The sequence below is a fragment of the Cnephaeus nilssonii genome (assembly GCF_951640355.1).
Source record: "Cnephaeus nilssonii genome assembly, chromosome: 20".
Taxonomy (NCBI): Eukaryota; Metazoa; Chordata; class Mammalia; order Chiroptera; family Vespertilionidae; genus Cnephaeus; species Cnephaeus nilssonii.
Window position 1 is genome coordinate 40,367,599 of NC_137091.1, and position 21,874 is coordinate 40,389,472.

General features: G+C 46.1%; 1 protein-coding gene across 1 annotated transcript; it reads right to left on the bottom strand.

Annotated features, from left to right (window-relative positions):
* Positions 1-1,137: 1,137 nt before the first annotated feature.
* On the bottom strand, positions 1,138-4,219 carry LOC307116305 (cell adhesion molecule CEACAM6-like). Its single transcript, XM_079800130.1, has 3 exons — positions 4,044-4,219; positions 2,797-3,156; positions 1,138-1,541 (listed from the first exon to the last, which is right to left on the bottom strand). Exons 1-3 carry the CDS (start codon positions 4,105-4,107, stop codon positions 1,264-1,266), a joined length of 702 nt encoding a protein of 233 aa, XP_079656256.1. The 5' UTR covers positions 4,108-4,219; the 3' UTR covers positions 1,138-1,263.
* Positions 4,220-21,874: the final 17,655 nt, after the last annotated feature.

Here is a 21,874-nt window from a genome sequence, read left to right on the forward strand (position 1 = left end):
GGGTTGATGCTCAACCACTGAGCCACTCCAGCCTGGAGGCAAGAAGCTTTTAAGTAGACTTAGGTGTATTTCAAAAGGACAGAGAAAGAATCTGAAATTACAAATTGCACTTACATTCCTAAAGAAAATGCTCTAAAAAAGTAGAGATAAGAGGCCTAGTCAGGAATAAAGGTTAGAGACTCTGACGGAAGAATGAGGCCTCTGGTTTATAACACAGCTACTTTCTGCACAGCGGAGGGAAACACAACTAAATCTTTTCATCCAAGACCCAGTTTGCATCGCCACAGTTCTTGCCATTTATGAAGAAATGCAAGTTCCTAGCCATTAAGAAATAGATACAAAATAGCTGAGAGACTGAACAGAGATAGCATCTCATCTCCCAGAAAGCTGTGCTTCTGGAGTTTTCCATGGAGACAATACATTTCTCTCTACAGTCACCTTCCCTTTGATCAAACATCATCTCCAAGGAAGAAGAGTATTTTTATCCTATCACATATTTGGCAGGTGTCATTCAATTTAGCCTGATTAATGACCTAAGTGCAGAGGAACTGACATTCACCTTATAGTTTGCTCTGATGCATGTTTTTCTATGAAACCTGAGATGGGAGATTTAACAGCATCTTGAGGTTAGGCGGCCTCACGCTCACACTTCACCTGCAGTTTCTCTAGTTTTGGGGGATGCCCTGCTCTCAAACAGATTACAAGTCTTCATCAGGTCAAAATTAGCTCCATAACAGGTGAGGTTGTTTATAATTCTGTTTGAACTAGGACATTTGCTAAGCCTTGCTTATATCACCAACGTTTCCAATTCTATGCTATCAACAAAGAGGACAGGGTGCTACTGACACTTATGCAAATAAGTCTATTGCCATAACCAAAAGAATACTCCAGATGGCACTAGTAATTTGGGAAAAGACAAAGGTCACTGTTGCATCTCACATAGGTGTTCTCTTGTCTATTCCCATCATCACAAGTGTCCAGGCACCCTCCACATGTCTCCCTGGAAATGGGAGAGAGCTCAGATTCCTGTGAAGTACATGGTGTCCCCTCCACTGAGGACATGTTGCAAATGGGACCACCAGAGATGGGAACCAATGTGGTATGTTACCTTACGTCAACAATAATGACAATGCCAGCTCACATTTTTTAGTATTTATTGATTCAAAGCAAGTCTTCTATGCAATTTACACCACCACAAGAAATCTAATAGGTAATTTCTTTATTTTTTTTAGTTTAAGAACATAGGGGAAGGGAGGAGGATCTCTAGTACTTGACCTCTAACACTACAGGTTCACTTTCAGCGGAGCTGATGGGGTTGGAGATTTTACACTGGTAGTTCCCAGCATCCTGTCTCCTGACAGGGTTTATGGTGAGGGTTCTCTTGTCCTGGGACAGCGACACCCTCCGGTTTTCCTGCAGGCTGGTACCATTGAATAACCAGTGTGTGAACCTCATATTTGAGTAGCAATTCATCTCCACTGCATCCTCATTCTCTGTGACTGTGGTGTTGCTGGCTATGAGTATGGGCTCACTCAATTGCGCTGTGAAGAAATAGAGGGTGAGAATGATTGAGTGTGGCCTTGAGACCTGGGGCCATGCACCTGCCTCAAAGATATAAGCCCTGACTCTGATTGTTATGAGGGTAATTTGGTTCCACAATAAAAATTATTTAATTCTAAATTTTCCATCACTCCCCAGACCAAATCTACCCCTCTGAACTGAAGACCCCGAAGAAGGAAGGATATGAACCATTGTTTGATCTAGGGACCCAAAGACATCTAATAAGGCCACTGGGATTGGAGGAAAAGATGGGGCTATGACTGCAGATAGACCTCAAGTGACTCAGAGCAATTTCTCAGGGTCTGTGTGACTCTGCTTAGGGACTGTATCTCCTTGTGCCTCACTTTCCCCTCAGTGAAGTGAAATGAATATTTGACTCCCAGGCTGACAAAGTACTACTCATAAAATATTCACAGTATCTGACATAAATTTTGGGAAGGAAAACTGCTCAAATGAGAGGCATTTGTTATTGATGGACTTCACAAGAAAATCTCCTGGGCTGATCCCTGGTGGATGAGCAGCTGCCAGGGGAATCTTTACTCCTGCTCCTCCCTTGGGACACTAACCTTTCTCTGAACTCTTCTAAGTCCCCCAGAACAGTCAGCTAATAATCTGTGGAGCTTGTCCAGTTGTGCTCTCCACACACAGTCTCAGGTGAAGGACCAGGCTCCATCTCTGTGCAGACGTGGCTCTTAGGTTTGAGCCCCAACTAGTGACCAGCTCAAGAGCCTTGTGCCTCTGGCACATGGGAAACTGTTGCTCTCACTCATCCCTTCCCAGGAGATAAAACTCAAGCAAACTCAGTCTCCCCAGGGCCTCTGGAGTCAGGACATTGTGACTGGGGCCTGGAGAGGGGCTGCCCGAGCTGAGCTTCTCTGTGAAGAACCCAGGGAGCCCCTCAGGCCAGGACCTTACAGAGCCCTGCTGGGTCTATCTCAGGGACATGGTCAGGGAAAGGGGCCCAGGGACCTGGACTGAGACTGGTCTCCCTCTGCTGACTCACTCCCATCAAATTGGTCCTTCTCTCTGTGGTGAATGTCTGTGGGGCTAGAATCTGGGAAGGGAACTCTGACCTTAGGAAGTTTGTCTCCACTGGGTGTGTCCTGCACTAAATGCCTAAACCCAGCTTGGGACATGATGCAGAGGGGGATGGAGCGGAGTCCAGGGCTGGCAGTCCTGTGTGTGAAGTAGAATTCACCCCACCAGACACCTAGAGGTCAGAGAGCAATCACTCACTGTAGACGCTGAGAGATCCAATTCCTATTGCTTTTTTAAATTTTGGAAGGAGAGCTATTACAATGTAGATTCCTTCATCGCTCTCAGTGAGGTTTCTTATCATCAGGGATCCATCAAGTGTTGCTGTCTCTCGACCACTGCTTCTGGGTCCTCTCATATATTCGCCTGAACTCAAAGTAAATACCCCAATTAAATTAGTGTACATCTTCTCTGTTTCCTTGTACCACATAAAGGCTTCACTATCGCGAGGACGATTGCGGATACGTAGAATCGCATCCTGCCCTTTAGGAGCACCGGTGGAGAAAAAAGCAATTTGCGCAGTGGTGGGCGGGATCCAGATGGGAAGACAAGAAGGGAAGACTAGAAGGGAAGAGAGAAATTGATCAGTATTTTCATCTATGTATTGGGATGGAGAGATGAGGCATTTCTCTTCAACTCTTAGCCTTAGTGAACATGTAAGTTCCCATGTGCATCTCCTTAGTCAAGGTCAGCAACATGGCCACCATTGCTTCAGCACCTCAGAACCTGTCCTTTTGTTTGAATCCTCTTTCCCAACTGTCTGTGTGGCTGTCCTGCTTACTGCCCTCAGATCCCTGTTGACACTCAGCGGCCTTCTTGGAAGACCTTCCCTGACCATGTCCTCTAAACACGCTCTATCTTCACTCTCTGACCTGTCTCCACTCTGTGCACTTCAGGGAACTTATGGGTACCTGATGTCACAAGTAGATCTCTTCTTGTCTATTTTCTCTCCATATAGTGTGAGCTACAAGTGGGGAGGGGGTTTTGTGATCTTGTGACCCCTCCTCCCCCCCAGTGCCTGCAAAGCCTGCAAACACCTGTGGGTACATGAAAGAGTGTTCCCAGGCTTGACCATGACCCATGCCGTATTTTCCCATATTTGTAGATGTTGTTGGGGACAATGTTTAGCACCCTGGATAAAATATTCCTGCTATCACCTGAAATGAATTGTTATTACTATGGTCAGTTGTCAAAATTCAATACTCTGTGATGAATAACTTAGCAAATGAACCGCAATTGAGGTTTTCCTGCCCCTCACCACTTCCACATCATGAAATTTTTCTGTTGCTGAGCCCCCTCTCTCATCCTATTTTGCGCCCCTGTCCTTCCACTCAGGTCCAAAGAGAAGCCCTTCTTCCCCGTCTGGAGTGCTATCCTCCCCAGGAGATCTTGGCCACTCTCTGAATCCCAACCTCCCTTCCATTCCCAGGGATTTTTCCCCTCCTTACCAGCCAGCAAGAGCCCCAGCCAGGGGACAAGTCCTCTGAGGGCAGAGGCTGCAGGGAACTCCATGGTGACTGCTGCCTGCTCTGTCCCTCCCTCTGAGAGAAGAGCTCCAGGTCCAGTAAGGCTCCCAGGCACCTCTGTCCAGACTGGTGGGATGTGCTGTTCCTCCTTCCTGTGTGCTGAGCCTCCTCCTGGGGCAAGATAAACTCCCTGGTCATGTGGGACAGGGCGGGGTCAGGGCTCAGGACCTCCCTCTCCCTCCCCTCTTTTTTGCCAACCCTGTTGCCCCTTTCAGTTTAACTTTTCTCTGTATTTTGGTTCCTGGAAACTGCTGAAGCATTTGACAACACACACACATACAAACACAAACACACACATGCACAGACACATGCCCAGTAAAGCACTTGCCTGAGGCGTCCAGTTTCTGGTCATTCTCCACAGCTCCCTGTCAGTGCACATATGACGTTTCCCTTCAGAGCAAGATGTCTGGGCCCCCCTCAGGAATATTGTAACAGGGATGCCCCGGCTCTACATTGGATCTCCTGTGAAACTTTGTAAGGATTGGGATGCCCAGGTGACATTTTCGACAGGTTGCTTCAGCAGTTGCCCAGCTTGCATGGATGCCAGAATGAGACCCTATGATGTGAGGGTGGGGAGCCCTGCCCCTCTCCTGTGAACAGCAAGCATTTCCAGATCCTCTCAAAATGCAGATTCTGACTCAGCAAGTGTGCAGTGGACCAGAGAATCTGAATCTGACAAGCTCTCAGGGGAGGTGGGTCTTACTGGCCTGTGGAGCCCACTTGCAATAGCAAGGCTGATGAGGGAACATGTCCTCCTGAGAGGGTGACCTTCTCACCCCAACATTGGTCCCTGCTTATCTTGGTGTTGGGTCTGTCAGCACTACACAGAGAGCCCCACAGGCCCCAAACTGGGTATTGTTTCTGGTTTGACGCATTAACCCAGCTGGGCACCAGGTCTTCCCTGGGTTCTCAAATGTGCAGGGAAGATGCGATTTCCTCCCAACAGGAAGGCCACAGAGGTGACTAGCAGTGAGAAGGGGTCAAGCTAGGTGATGACTGCAGAGGGATCCTCCCTCTATCTCAGGTTGTCACCAGCCTGGCCGCTGTTTCCAGAGACAGAGACCCCATCACTGCGGGTATCAGGAGGACATGCAGTTTCCAGGTGTGAAGGGTAAGATGCGAAGCATGGACTATGGTGGGAACTCATGTGGCTGTGGGCTCCATGCTCCTGGGGGAGTGTTTTCAAGGAGACCCTCCCTCTCTTTGTTGGTTGACCCTGTCCATGTCCTCCCTGACTATTCAGGCAGCCTCTGTCCTCTGCTTGGGAGACTTTTTGGAGGTCATCTCACCTTGCCCATGTGTCATTCCAGTTATGAGTTGGGGAGCAACATAGACATCCCTGAAAAAGCAGCTGCCCCTACCTATACCCTCTCAAGGTAATAAATGTCCAACCTGTGGAGGATTGTTATGAGTATTTCAGCTGAATTGATGTCATATGACTGCAAGCAAGATCTCAAATCCTGAGAATAACAGCAGTTTTGTTGCTTATTTTATACGTTATAATCAAAGGAGAAGATGAAAAAAGTTGCATGACATCTACTGGAAAGTGAGAGAAAGGATAGCAGGGAGATTTCTAAAAATAAATAAAAGCAAAATTGAGAAACACATGTTATTTTTACATTGGAGGGTCCAGGATAGTTAACATTTACAGCAGGTACAGAGACTTGCAGGGAACCAGGCAACAAGAGCGCCCTGTGGTCTTGTATTCTGGCCCCACAGGCTCTGCCTTCAATGGGTCTAGCAAAGAAAATTTGCTAGAGGAATGTGATGTCAAAGGTATGTTATCCATGATGCATAAGAACAGGCAAAGGGCTCACTTAACGTAAAGTCTGACATTTGCTAAGGAAGCTGTGGGCCTGTGACATGACCACCTGTCATCACCTGCCCAGTTAGGCTTGTGTGATCAGGCCACACTGTGCGTCACTGAGCTTGTCAGGCCTGCCATGGGGCCCCCTTGGGCTGATCAGGTTTGATGCACAGCCCCTTTTTCATTCACAGTTTCTATAAGAGCAGGTGGGACAGCGCAGGCAGGGTGGAGGGACCCAGAAATTTCTATTAGTCAGGGAATGTAAATTGGTCTCCTTCTGCACCGCCTTAGCCAAAGCAGAGTTCAAGTGTGGATTTCCTATGTTTTGTAGGTGCATTTCAATATCGCCCCCTAAAAGGCAAAAGGAGACCTGCAGGCAATGTCAGGTACTGCACTAGGAATGCTGATCAGGCTCTAGAAGGTGGGAGCCCACTGTGAGCCATGGACAGAGGTGAGCTCTGACCTCTAGACTAAGAGCAAGCCATCCAGGGCTCGGTCCCTGTGTGTCTCATACCTCCTGACTGCATCCCAGGGCAGGCTGGGCCCAGTGAGAGGACTGGCTTTGTCCACAGTATTATGAGTCCAGTGTCCAGAAAGCTGCGCCTCTTGTGGATATGCAGTTTCAGTAGGATGTGCTTTCCAGGTTTTCAAAGCCAGGGCCTCATGAGGGATATTTTGGGAGAGGGTGCTGACCTGGATGGTTGATCCACAAAATGCCCTCTGTGTTTCCCATCACAGCATTGGGATGTTGCATCCAGTCCCCTGTGTCACTGTCATCTGCTCTAGGCCTCCCCTCAGGGCCCAGATTATGGAGCAGTTCCACATGAAGTATCAACCAGGGGATTCTGTGGGTTCCTCTCTTACGGGAGGGGAGGCCCCTGTAGGACCCTCAGCAACTCTGAGATGGAAGCAACCCTAAATCCTGAGTTCTCCTTTCCCATCCTGCTGAGGAAGTTCCCCTGTTCCCCAGGACACCGTGGGCTGGTGAGATGTCTTTAGGGGCCACAGACAGCTCTAGCAAGACCAGGGACCTTGGGGATGGGGACTCATCCCCTAATTTCCTTGAGGTGAGGGTGAGCACCCACCTGCCTTGGTAGAAACTCTACCTGGGATGGAGAATCCAGAATGTCTGGTAGGTTAGGGATCTCTGATAAAAGGAAGAACATGGGCTGCTATCCAGGCCCTGAAGAGATGAGGGCTGGGGAGGGTTGTGATTACCTGGCAATGAAATCAGAGTCTCTGACCCCTCACAGTAAGGAGGTTCCTGTCCCCCTTTCCTGACTGTAAGTGGGGTAAACACCTGGCCCTGGGACATCCCGTGTAAAAAGGGGCTGGGGCCTTTTCCCAGGCTGACACCAAGCCTTTAGGTGGATAAGGAACATGATGTAGTGGGCCCCCTGGGAAGGCAGATGGACATTCTTTAAATTGTTGTCAGCTCAGTCCGAGATGACTGGCAGAGATGCTTCTCTGAAACACCATCCCAAGAAGGCAGAGACTGTTATCAGTACTGACTTCTTATCTTTGTCCAGGTGCCGGGAATAAGGGAATGAATAGGACATTGTCCCACGCATGCCTTGATATGTTAAATCCAGTCCTAGTACCGGGAATGAGGGAATGAATAGGACCTGGGCCCACCCAAACTCATTTGATCCTAAGTTTTTCGGTGAAACCCCCTCCTATTATGGAATATAAATAAATGCACTGCTTCTTGGCTCTGGGTTGTCTTTCTCTCTAGCAGAAGAGCGCAGCGGCCCACCCGGGACCCAGCGTTAAATCTATCTCTGTGTCTTCTCTCTTTCTTTCTTTTATTTCTCAATTTCTGGCCGCCTCTACTAAGAACCGGTTTCATCTCTCTTTCCATGCTGGACACGGAAAAGGGAGAACTCCACTGCATCAGGCCCCCACAACATGATCTGACTGCAAGTGTCACACAGGATGACAGGCTTCCAGTATATGGTTTCCCTCATCCATTTAATGAGTGTTTACTGAGTACCTGTGGTGTTTCAGGTCAGGGCTGGGCCCGGGGAATGCCACAGTGAGCAGGAAATACGTGGGCCCTGCACTTGTGGAGTTTAAGTTGTAAAGAAAAACACGCTCTCAGATAAACGTTCCATAAACAATTATGTGGAAAAGGCATTCACACAAAGAATAAGGTGCTTGTAAAATTATTAAAGGGCTAGAGAAATAGAAGTTAAAGAGTTGCCACTGGAATTCGGGTTTTAAGGTCACACTGGCACAGCCCCCTCCCACAGGTAATGAATGAGCTGTGTCTGCCAGAGGCCACCCATCAGTCAACACAGTAGCAGAGATAAGAGGCCCATCTCCTTTCCAGCTTCCACATTACACACAAGTGCATCTCAGAGGCTGAGTTTAATTCACATCTGGACTCTCAATCACAAGGAGTGGGGGAATGGAGTATTTAACCTTTCAGTCTACCTGATATAGGAGGGAACATGGAAAGGGGTGGAACATAAATTCCAGGTGCCAATTCATGGCATGTCTGAGTCCACATGCAGGCTGTGGGACTCTAGGCAACTGATCCCACCTCAGAATCTTCAGTCTCCCTCTGTGATATCATAGAAAGATATTTGGTGTTATTTCTTGGTTCTTAGAACTGAGCAGAAAAATACTTGGAATATGGGGGTTTCTAAGGGTGATGAGAGTGTCTTTTGTGGTGATGAAGAAAGTCTTACAGGCCTCTGGATAGATGCAAGGTAAGGGTAGTTCACCTTAAAACAAAATCTTGCTCCCCTGGCTGCGCAGGCGAGAAGACACTCAGAAACCGGTTTCAGTCCCCTTTCTGTCTTTTGGTTCCTCTTTCCTCCCAAGTAAGGGAATCAGCCCTGAGGACAGAGTGCTCTGGGAAACCGCACAACCAAGTGTTGCCTGGTGAGAGGTGTACTACCATACCAGTTAAAAATTGTGACAGAACATTCCGGGAAGATGGCTGCTGAGAGGAAGGAATACTGAAAGATAGTGTGTGAGTGAGAGAACAAAGGGAGAGTGTGTGGTCGCACAAGGAGTGTTTGTTAGTGAGTTGAGGGACAGCTATACTCCAGGAGACTGTGGGGGATGGCCGGAAGGGCTTCCCCTGACCAGGCAGCCCCCACTGCTGCTGGGTTCCCTCCAAGAATGACCAGCTCTGACATGGAGAGCACACCATCTTGAAGGAGAAAGTGGATGTTATCAGAACCCTGAAAATCTACAACTATGGCACCCAGCGAACAGCTGTGAACATGAGAACACCGGTTCCCAAGTGGCTTGAGCACGCAGAGTCAGAGGAGCTCTGCACTCCTTCATGGAAAGGTCAGATTTCACCTGGGATAAGGTGAGGTCTGTGGTCCAGGCAGGAGAGAGAAATGCACTCTGTGGGAGCTGGAGGACCTGGGGAAGTCTGTGACCAGAAAAATCCACGGCCTTTGGGACTGGCATGATGCACGAATGTGGAAGGGGGACCGCAGAGCTTCTAACAGAAGGGAACTCTAAAAAGCAACCCATGTCTGAACTGGGCACAAAAGGTCAGCATAAAAATTTTAAAAGTGTGAAGGCTACTTAATCCCAAGGGGAAAAAAGACTGCACAGATTTGCGCCCAGCGCTAGAGTTAGCACACTTACTCTGGCTCTTTTCTCTCTCTCTCTCTCTCTTTTTCTGTTTAAATCCTTACTTTTGATTACTAAGCCCAATACATAGGATCACCCAATTGGGGACACTCTAAGAGACTGAAGGGAAAAGTTGTTTTTGTGGAACCTGTGGATCAGAGTGGGGAATAACAAACAGAGAACCAGGTCTGGAGCAACCCCTTCCCTTAAACCAGTACTAAGTGCCACAGGGAAAACAAAATCTAAGCCCTAGCTGGAGAGGAACTATAGACCCGGAGTTCAATCCAGGAACACTGCCACCAAGGGGTTGAATCAATAATTCACTCTTGTGTAAACACAAATGAAGGAGTATCCTATCAAATAATAGAGAAACATGCAAATTGGCCATACCTACACTACACCCAAAGCCACGCCTACCAGCCAATCAGGAGTGAGTATGCAAATTAATCCAGGACTGCTGCCTCCCAACTGCTTGCCTGCCTGCCTTCCTGATTGCCCCTAACCATTTCTGCCAGCCAGCCTGATCACCCCCTACCCACTCCACTGCCAACCTGTTTGCCCCCAACTTCCCTCCTCTGCCAGCCTGGTCACTCCTAACTGCCCTCTCCTGCAGGGTTGATCACCTCCAACTGCCCTCCCTTGCAGTCCTGGTCCCTCTCAACTGCCCTCCCTTTCAGGCCTGGTCCTTCTCGACTGCCCTCCCTTTCAGGCCTGGTCCTTCTCGACTGCCCTCCCTTGCAGGCCGGGTGCCTCCCAACTGCCCTCTCCTGCTGACCATCTTGGGGTGACCATCTTGTGTCCACATGGGGGCAGGATCTTTGACCACATAAGGGCAGCTATATTGTGTGTTGCAGTGATGATCAATCTGCATATTATTCTTTTATTAGATAGGATAGAGGCCTGGTACAGTGGTGGGGGCCAGCTGGTTTTCCCTGAAGGGTGTCCCTGATCAGGGTGGGGTTCCCTTGGGGCATGGGGCAGCCTGAGCGAGGGGCCTGTGGTGGTTTGCAGGCCGGCCACACGCCCTGGCAACCCAAGCAGAGGCCCTGGTATCTGGAATTTATTTTCCTTCTACAATTGAAACTTTGTACCCTGGATTGGAGCCAAGCATGTGGCTCCCTCCATGGCAAGCAGCCATTTCTGTTGGGGTTATAATTGAAACTTTGTAGCCTTAAGGGGGTGGGCCCGACCAGGGTGTGCGGAAAGCTTTGCTTCCCCTGTTACCGGGAGCAATCCTAGCCTGCTCTCTCAAGCTCCATTCTGCCGCCATTTCTGTTTGAATTTGTTTACCTTCTATAATTGAAACTTTGTAGCTTGAGTGGAGGCTTAGGCCTGGCAAGGGCAGGCAGAAAGCTTGGCTTCCTCTGTTACCTAGGAAACCTTGCTCTCTGTGGCTGTAGCCATCTTGGTTGGGTTAATTTGCATACTCACTCTGATTGGATGGTGGGTGTGGCTTGTGGGCGAGGCTTCTGGTTGTGAAAGAGGTATGGTCAATTTGCATATTTGTCTATTATTAGGTAGGGTTAGCAAACACCAATGACAAAGTAAGCATCTAAAAAGCGGCCAGAGAGGAACAGCAAGTTACATACAAAGGATCCCCCATATGACTAGCAACTGATTTCTCAACAGAAACACATCAGGCCAGAAGAGAATGGAATGAAATATACAAAGTCATGCAAAGGAAGGGTCTGAATCCAAGAATACAGTACCCAGCAAGGCTATCAATCAAAATTGAAGGTGAAATCAGGAGCTTCACAGAAAAAAAAGGACTAAGGGACTTTATTACCACCAAACCAGCAATGCAAGAAATGCTAAAGGGTCTGCTGTAAAAAGGACAAATAGGAAGAGAAGAAGGAACACAGGGGTAATGAATAAAAATGGCGACAAACAAGTACCTATCAATAATAACTTTAAATGTAAATGGATTAAATGCCTCAATCAAAAGGCATAGGGTAACGGACTAGATAAGAAAACATGATCCATATATCAGCTGTCTACAGGAAACCCACCTCAGAAAAAAAGACGCACACAGACTGAGGGTGAAGGGATGGAAAAAGGTTTTTCAGGCGAATGGAAATGAAACAAATGCTGGGGAAGTAATACTTATATCTGACAAATTAGATCTCAAAGTGAAGGACCTAAAAGTAGTTAAGAAAGGCCACTTCATAATACTAAAGGGAGCAATCCAACAAGAAGAAATAGCTCTGGTAAACATAAACGCACCCAATACAGGAGCACCCAAATACATTAAAATAAAAACTCATGGAGGATATCAAGGGAGAGATTGACAGCAATACAATCATAGTAGAGGACTTTAATACCCTACTATCACCATTGGGCAAATCCTCTAAACAAGAAATCAGCAAAAAAACATCAATCCCAAATGACTCACTAGACCAGATGGAATTAATGGACATCTTCAGGACATTTCACTCCAAATCCACAGAATATACATTCTTCTCAAATTCACATGGGTCATTTTCAAAGATAGACCATATGCTGGGTCACAGGCAAAGTCTCTTCAAATTCAAGAAGATAGAAATCATATCAAGCATCTTCTCAGATCACAATGGCATAAAACTGGAAATCACCTACAATAAAAACAATAAAAAAAAATCAAACACATGGAGACTAAATAGCATACTATTAAACAATGACTGGGTTACCAGATAGTTCAAAGAAGAAGAAAAAAAATCATGGCAACAAATGACAATGAAAACACAACAATGAAAACTCTATGGAACACAGCGAAAGCAGTCTTGAGAGGGAAGTTCATAGCTCTGCAAGCATACCGGAAAAAAAAAAAACAACGAAAAAAAACAACAGGAAACAATGGTTATAAATTGCTTCACCCTACAACTCATAGAGTTAGAAAGAGAGCAACAAGAAAATACCAATGTAAGCAGAAGGAATGAAATAATAAAGATCAGAGTGGAGATAAACGACATAAGAGACAAAACAAAAAAAAAACAACGAATGCTAAAGATCAACAAAACCAAGAGCTGTGTCTTTGAAAGGATAAACAAGATTGATGAACCTCTAGCCAGGCTCAGCAAGAAGCAAAGAGAGAGGACCCAAATAAACAAAATCAGAAATGAAAAGGAGAAATAACAACAGACCCTACCGAAATACAAAGGATTGTTAAAAAATACTATGAACAACTCTATTCCAACAAACTGGACAACCTGCAGAAAATGGACAGATTCCTAGAAAAATACCACCTTCCAAAACTCAATCAGCAAGAAACTAAACATCTCAATAGGCAAATAACGATTGAAGAAATTGAAGCAGTCATCAAAAAGCTTCCAGCAAACAAAAGCCCGGGGCCAGACGGCTTCACAGGGGAGTTTTACAAAACCTTCAAGGAAGAACTAAAACCAATCCTCCTCAGACTATTCCAAAAAATTCAAGAGGAAGGAACACTTCCAAACTCATTCTCTGAAGCCAGCATCACCCTAATACCAAAACCACATAAAGACAACAAAATCAAAGAGAATTACAGTCCATATCCCTCATGAACATAGATGCCAAAATCCTCAACAAAATTCTAGCAAATCAGCTCCAGCAGTACATCAGAAAGATCATACACCATGACCGAGTAGGATTTATCCCAGGGATGCAAGGATGGTACAATATCCGTAAATCAACAAACGTGATACATCACATAATCAAATTGAGAGATAAAAATCACATAGTCATATTAATTGATGCAGAAAATGCATTTGACAATATCCAACACCCTTTCTTAATAAAAACTCTCAGGAGGTAGGAATAGAAGGATCATACCTCAACATAATAAAAGCCATATATAAAAAAAAGACAGCCATCATCATACTCAATGGGCAAAAACTAAAACCATTTCTCCTAAGAACAGGAACAAGACAGGGATGCCCACTCTCACTACTCCTGTTCATCATAGTACTGGAAGTATTAGCCATTCTTATTAAACAAGAATCTTACCTTATAATAGAGAAACATGCAAATTGACCGCACCTCCGCTATGCCCATGATTGGGCCAGCAGGAGGCTAGGGGCGGGACTCCGGGTGGCATATCCGCCGTTGAGAAGATCAAGATGGCGGTGCCCAGTGGCCGGGCCCATGCCGCCGCTCGGGGGTGCCTGAGGCGATCGGCACCCCGGGGGGGCGTGGCCGGGCCCATGCCGCCGCTCCCCGGGGTGCCTGGGGCGATCAGCACCCCGGGGGGCGTGGCCGGGCCAATGCCGCCGCTTCCCGGGGTGCCTGGGGCCGTCGGCACCCCGGGGGTCGTGGCCGGGCCCATCGGCACCCCGGAGGGTCGTGGCCGACCCATGCCACCGCTCCCTGGGGTGCCTGGGGCCATTGGCACCCCGGGGGGGCGTGGCCGGGCCCATCGACACCCCGGGGGGCGTGGCCGGGCCCATGCTGCCGCTCCCCGGGGTGCCTGGGGCGATCGGCACCCAGGGGGGCGTGGCCGGCCCATCAGAACCCCGGGGGGCGTGGCCGGGCCCATACCGCCCCTCCCGGGGTTGATCGGCCACCTGGGGGGGCGTGGCCCGGCCCCTCCCGCCGCTCCCAGGGGTCCCAGGGACCGAGGCTTTCCAGGCCTTGGGCACCAGCGGGGAGCCTGCACCGATCGCAGGAAACCACTGGGGGTCGGCTCCTGTGATCGGTAGCAGGGACTCTGGGTGCGGCGAGCCCAAGGCCACCGCCCGGGGCCAAGCCCTGACCCTGAAAAAGGCAGAAGGTGGTGGCCACAGCCAAGGCCTGGGTCCCTGGTGCCGGCAGAAAACTGGTGCAGGCAGCCAGGTGAATGAAGGTCTATTGCACGAATCTTCGTGCAAACGGGCTACTAGTAAGAAATAAAAGGCATCCAAATTGGAAAAGAAGAAGTAAAGCTGCCCTTATTTGCAGATGACATGATACTGTACATAAAAAACCCTAAAGACTCCATGAAAAAACTATTAGACTTAATAAGTGAATTCGACAATGTAGCAGGATACACAATTAACGCCAAGAAATCTATGGCATTTCTATACACCAATAGTGAACTTACAGAAAGAGAGACTAAAAATCCTATTTACCATCGCACCAAAAAAATTAAGATACCTAGGAATAAACTTAACTAAGGTCGTAAAAGACTTATACATGGAAAACTACAGGACACTGGAAAAAGAGATAGAGGAAGACATAAACAGATGGAAGAACATACCGTGTTCATGGATTGGTAGAACCAACATCATCAAAATGTCCATACTACCAAAAGCAATCTACAGATTCAATGCACTCCCCATTAAATTACCAATGTCATATTTCACAGACTTAGAAAGAACTCTCCAAAAAATCATCTGGAATAATAAAAAGACCCGGAATACCCACAGCAATCCTGAAAAATATGAACAAAGTCGGTGGGATTGCAATACCAGATTACAAGCTGTATTACAAGACCACTGTTCTCCAAACAGCTTGGTACTGGCAAAAGAACAGACATATAGACAAATGGAATAGAATGGAGAACCCAGATATCAACCCAAACCACTATACTCAATTAATATTTGACAAAGGAGGCATGAACATACAATGGAGTCAAGACAGTCTCTTCAATGAATGGTGTTGGTAAAATTGCACGGATACATGCAAAAAAATGAAACTAGACCACCAACTTACACCATACACCAAATTAAACTCAAAATGGATAAAGGACTTAAACATAATACGGGAAACCATAAAAATACTAGAGGAATCCACAGGCAAAGAAATCTCAGACATGTGCCGAAGGAAGTTCTTCACCGATACCGGACCTAGGGCAATGGAAACTAAACAGAAATTAAACAAATGAGACTACATCAAAATAAAAAGCTTTTGCACAGCAAAAGAAACCATCAACAAAACAACAAGAAAACTCACTGCATGGGGGAACATATTTGCAAATGTTATCACTGATAAAGGTTTAATCTCCAACATTTACAGGAAACTCATACAACTTAATAAAAGGTAGATAAATGATCCAATAAAAATATGGGCAGAGGACCTAAATAGAAACTTTTCAAAAGAAGATAGAAGCAAGGCCAAGAAACATATGATAACATGCTCAAAGTCACTAATTATCCGAAAGATGCAAATCAAAACTACAATGCAGTAACATCTCACACCTGTCAGAATGGCTATCATCAATAAATCAACAAACGACAAATGCTGGCGAGGATGCTGAGAAAAAGGAACCCTCATGCACTGCTGGTAGGAATGCAGACTGGTGCAGCCACTGTGGAAAACAGTATGCAGTTTCCTCAAAAAGATTAAAAATGAAACTTCCATTTGACCCAGTATTTCCAATTCTAGGAATATATCTCAAGAAAACAGAAACACCAATAAGAAAAGTTATATGCACCCCTAAATTCATAACTGCACAATTTACAGTAGCTAAGATCTGGAAACTGCATAAGTGCCCATCAGCAGATGAGTGGATTAGAAAACGTGGCACATCTACACAATGGAATAATACGCTGCTGTAAAAAAAGAATTATTACCATTTGAACAGCAGGGATGGGACTAGAGAATATTATGCGAAGTGAAATAAGCCAGTGAGAGAAAAATAAATATCACATGATCTAACTCATTTGCAGAATATAATGAACAACAAACTAATGATCAAAAATAAAAGCCGAGACATAGAAGCATCGAACAGACTGTACAACCTCTGAGGGTAGACAGGGAATGAGAGGATAAGAGATCAACCAATGGGTTTGTATGCATGCATATGAGCATAACCAATGGACACAGACAGTAGCAGGGTGAGGGCATATGCTGATGGGTGGAAGCGGCTGGGGAGAGATCAATGGGGGGAAAGAAAACTCATGTAATACTTTAAACAACAAAAATTTAAATTTATTTTTAAAAGCATAAAAGTGCTTTTAATGTTAACACATAAAATCAAATAATAACCAACTTGCCCAGCCAGTGTGGATGAGTGGTTGAGCATCAACTCATGAACCAGGAGGTCACAATTCAATTCCAAGTCAGGGCACATGCCTAGGTTTCAGGCTCCATCCCCCCGCAGGGGACATGCAGAAGGCAGCCAATCTATGAATGATTCTCTCTCATTATTTATGTTTCTCTCTCTATCTCCCTCTCCCTTCCTCTCTCTGAAATCAATGAAAACATTTTTTAAAATAACCAACTGATTAGGAAAAACTACTTACTTTTAAATTCACTTAAAAACAAACACATTACATTCCTTTCCTTTGCAATAGCATTCCTTCTAAATTTCAATATGTTACCAGAAAGAGAGCCAGGTCCTGAACGGATATGCTTAAGGCCAGCCTGCAGTGTGTGGGTTCTTGACTTGGTGCAAGAAAGATTTCACAACACGAGTTCAGGTGACTTTGAAAGTATGTTTTTAAACCTTGGAACAGTGAAACAAGGAAAGGCTGAGGATAGAGGCAGTAGGGGAGAGACTAGGCAGGGCTGTTTGGGCTCTCTAGAAACAAGGGAATGAAGTGAGTCTAGGTGGGGCTGCTCTCAGCTCACGGGTAAAAGAGTTTGGGAGACAGGTCCATTGGATTAGTGCAGGACAAGCTGCTGCTGCGCGTTGCTCCCCTGGTTGCAAGCTGCATGGGGACCTCATAGAGATTAAAAGAAAGAAAATTCACTCAAAAAAAGATAGAGGGATGCCACAAGGAGGACACATACTGGCTTCTAGGTCTTCAGCAATTTTATTTACTTTCCGAAGGTGGGGATTTAGTGAGGGTCTCAGGGGAGATTTAAATAGGATTTTCATCAGCTTTCCCAGATGTCTCTTTTAAGGGTCATGGTCTCTAATAATGGGTCAGTGCCAGGGCAGGCAGTCCAAACCTCATTATCAGCAACATTACAGGGAAGGAAAGGACTCCCTGGGGCCAGTTTTGCCCATTACTAGGCACCCCGGGCTTTCCACCCTGATGGCCTTCTGTATCTGGCTGTAAATTGCTTGGCCAGTTTGTTCAGATATCTGTCTCAGTTGCCTAATTCCACTTGCCAAGGAATTTCCCTAGCTTCTTACTATCCTGTCTCAAAAAGAGAAAACAGAAAAAAAGTATTATTAATAATATACACCTTTAGTCTTTATTAAAAATTGGGCTATATATACAATGTTGGAGAAAAGTCCAAAGAATTAGTGTAATTATTATTATCACTAGTATTCACAGACAGGTAAAGAAAATCAATTTGTAGTTACACAGGCCTTGTCAGTGTCTTGGGATAGCTGTCGATCTCTGAGGTCAGTGACCTCTCATTCTCAAGAAGTCTTTGTTCACTATATGTGGAGGCAAGTGTCAGAGACAGGGGCCGATGTCCATTTGTGGTTGGGCACCTGATAAGGTCCCTTCAAACAATGTTGGAGAGTCTTTCATTGATGCCTTTTCCACTTGACAAAATAAGTCATAGTCTTTGAAGTCTTCATGTGCTGAGAGCACTCCTATAAAATAAATGTCACTAATTTATCTGTCCCTATAAGCTGGTTAATAAGTTCTTGATAATAATGCAGAATGTCTCCATTTCATAAGGTTGGTTCACATGTCCCTTCATCTAGATACATGGGGTGACTCATGACTATTTAATAAAGATAAAATCTATGTGTTTACCAAAAAAGGAGACTCCAGGTTGAGAAGAACCATAAGGAGGGCTTTAGGCCAAGGGAGATTAAAAGCTTCTGAAAATTTACCTAGTTGAGTTTTATTTATATCATTTGAATATTACACCAATCCAGAGAACTGGAGTTATAGGCACAATAAAAAGACTAGTAGAATAGGCCAACCATTAGAAATGAATTGTATTTTTTGAACAGTGAAATGTGTCCCTCAGTCACTGTAACTCATAGGGAATTCCCCAATAGGCATTACTTTTCCCCAATCATCGTGTACTTTTTAACTGTTGCTCTCCTTCAAGTGAATGCCTCAACCTAGTGAGAATAACATACAAATCATAACTAACACATATTTGTATTCCTGACATGGTAACACTTGGATAGAATTCAATTGCCATCTTTAAAAGAGATCTACAGGAAGTAGGAAATGACCGTGGGGTTCATGGAATGATTTTCCATGGTTATATTAAGACAGTAGAACATCTGCTACACACTTTGCAATCTATAAAAGAAAAAGGAGTGACAAAATCCAGTGGACAAAGATTGGAGAGGTAGAAGAAAAAACAGCAAGGCATAGAAAGAATATCTGGAATTAGATAAAAAGTAAAACCAATCAACACATAAGTCTTTTATATACATTGGTATAAGATAGTTAGCAGTAAACATTTAGCATGACAACAATAACATGGAGGGGTCTTGTGCTCTCTGCTCTGGAGTTGTGAGGGGTTTGGAAAAAAGAAAATCACCCTGACATTCCAAAGCTATGTTATCGTAGAAGCAAAAAGTCAATGGATGGGCTCAGTTAACGTAAGGACTGACCTTTGTCAGGAAAGATACCAGCCAGCACATGACTACCCACCATGACTCACTTTAAGTTAGAAGGTTTTATTTTCAGACCATCCTGTGGGGTTACTTCAGGGTTCTGAGTTTGTATGGCCCCCACACAGGCCTTTTCTGAGCTTAGGAGGTTGAGTATGTGGCCCCTTTTTCATTCACACCGCCCAACCCCTTAACTTTTTTGGAGGAGAGAGGAGCTAGAGATCATTACCAATGGCTGATTATTTTAGGAATTATGCCAACATAAGGATACTTCCAATAAAAACCCTAAACATGGTGTTCAGAAAACTTTGTGTTGACGCTGGAGGGCTGAGCGCTCAGGGAAAAAGTGGAATTTTCACACCTCTCCCCATGCCTTCATCTGCCAGTCTCTCCCATTTAGTTATTCCTGAATTTTATACTTACAATGAACCAATAATAGTAAGTAAAGTCTTTTCCTGAGTACTCTGTGGGATACATATATATATATATATATTTATAAAGCATGAGGGGTGAAGGGAACCTCCAATCCTGTAGTTAACCAGGCCAAAATGTGAGTTACCTAGACATCCATTTGTGATGGCGTCTGAAGTTATGTTACTGGCCTTGAACCTATGGGGTCTGCACTCACTTCAGATAGTTAGCATCAGAACTGAAATGAATTGTAGGACTCCCCCTTGGAGAATTGGTTGTTGATGGGAAAAAACAAAAAGGAAACCTTCACCTCATATAAAAACAAACCGGCAGGGTGATGGGAGAAGTGATTATGATGTTGTCAGTGATCGGCCTGTATTAGGTGCTCAGGGAGTTTGAGAAGACTTTACTTTCACTCCCCTCTCTCACTACGCCCTCTGTCACCTTCAGAGTCCACCTTCACCCTCTTTCTTCTTCTTTGTTCTCACAGAACGAGGCTGGAGGCAGTGTTTCTGATCCCAGGTGCAGTGGAGGTACACGCCTGTAAGTCTATTCATATTGTCCACCCTGAGGTGGGATCTGTTCTCCTAATGCCTAGGCAGCCAGTAAACTGACATCAGGTTACAGTGAAAGGAAAGAAAGTATATATTTCAAAGGTACCAATGAAGGGCAATGGGGCAGCTGATGCTCAAAGAACAGAACTCAAAACATGTATATATTTTGCCTCTTAAAAGACCCAATATGTAATCATTTAAGGGTCTTTTTAAGAGGCAAAAGTCATGACATAGGGTTCAGAGTCATGGGTTTTCAAGATTGGTCAGTTATGCTGTAAGTACCCATAATGTGACTTACTTCTCCACAGCACCTTCCTGGCTAGGGTCTTTGGTTATTGGGGCCTAGAGGTCTTCCGTCATGCAGACAACCCAATGTTCTGAAACCCATTTTGGGGTTGAGTGGGTTATGTTACCTTAAGAGCAGAAAACATCCATCCATCTTGTGCTTAGCAGACAACATCATTCTCTTATCTCGAGGAAGATATATTCTGCAACCTGTTTCACTGACTAGTGTCCAGACTCCAGGCCGCATCTGCATTCTTTCCCATCACACCTGCCAGGTAATATTTCTATTTATGCTTTAACTAGAAATCATAACATCCAGCTATGGGAACAAAGGGTAATCTTCCTCTCATCTTTTAAATTCTTCTATCTGGGCTAAAAATCAAATAAACAGAGACAGATTAACAGGAGACAATGTACAAAGTCTGATATATGAACAAATATTCTGGAGCTATAAGAATAGAGACAAAAGAAAGCATTGAGTAGTGGAGGCTTATATGTCATTCTGAAGCTAAGGGGGAAAGTGGTGTGTGGTTTGAGGCTTCAAAAGGCAGGAACATTGGCATGGAGATGCCAAAGCAAATGTGAATATTCCCCCTGAAGCTGGTCCTCCATCTATACACATTCTAGGCAGTTTAGTGCGAAGGTCCAAGGCTTATTTCTTTTTTTTTTTAATTTCTTTATTGATTAAGGTGTCACATATTTGTCCTCATCCCCCATTCCCATCCCCCACCCCTCCCCACGGATGCCCCCACCCCCCTGTTGTCCTTAACCATTAGTTAGGCTCGTATGCATGCACACAAGTCCCTTGGTTGATCTCTCCCCCCTACCCCCACCCGCTCCTACCCTCCCTCTGAGGCCCGACAGTCCGATCGATGCCTCCTTGTTTCTGGGTCTGTTCTTGTTCATCAGTCTATGTTGTTCATCATTTCCCCTAGATGAGTGAGATCATGTGTTACTAGAAATATACTTATAAGAACCGTATGTGAGACGTGCAATAATAGTTATGCTGACAGGCAAATGAATCAGTCTGTAGTAAGTTTCTTTCTGGACCAACAGTTCTTTTGAGACCCAATTTCAATGTCCACCAGTTCCTTATGTGTACATGTCGGCACTGACTTTTCAGCTCTGGATGGTGGACAAATGGTGGTAATGCAGGTCCGACTCCCTCTGGTTTGGTCTCGCCCGGATGCAGGGCCGCGGCTTCACCCGGACTCAGGGGCGCACGGCCTCACCCGGACCTGGGACCCAGCATCACCCAGGCCCCGGGGCACGTGGACTCACCAGGACCCAGGTGTGTGCAGCCTCACCCGGTCCCGGGATCCATCCTCACCTGGACCCAGGGGCGCGTGGCCTCTCCCGGACCCAAAGGCGCAGCCTCACCCGGACTCAGGGACCCAGCGTCACCCGGATCCAGGGGCGCACGGTCTCACCCGGACCCGGGATCCAGCTTCACCCGGACCCGGGACCCAGCCTCACCCGGATCCAGGGGCGCACGGCCTCACCCGTTTCCAGGACCCAGCCTCACCCGGAACCAGGGGCGCACAGCCTCACCCGGACCTGGGACCCAGCATCACCCAGGCCCCGGGGCACATGGCCTCACCTGGACCCAGGTGTGTGTGGCCTCACCTGGTCCCAGGATCCATCCTCACCTGGACCCAGGGGCGGGTGGCCTCTCCCAGAC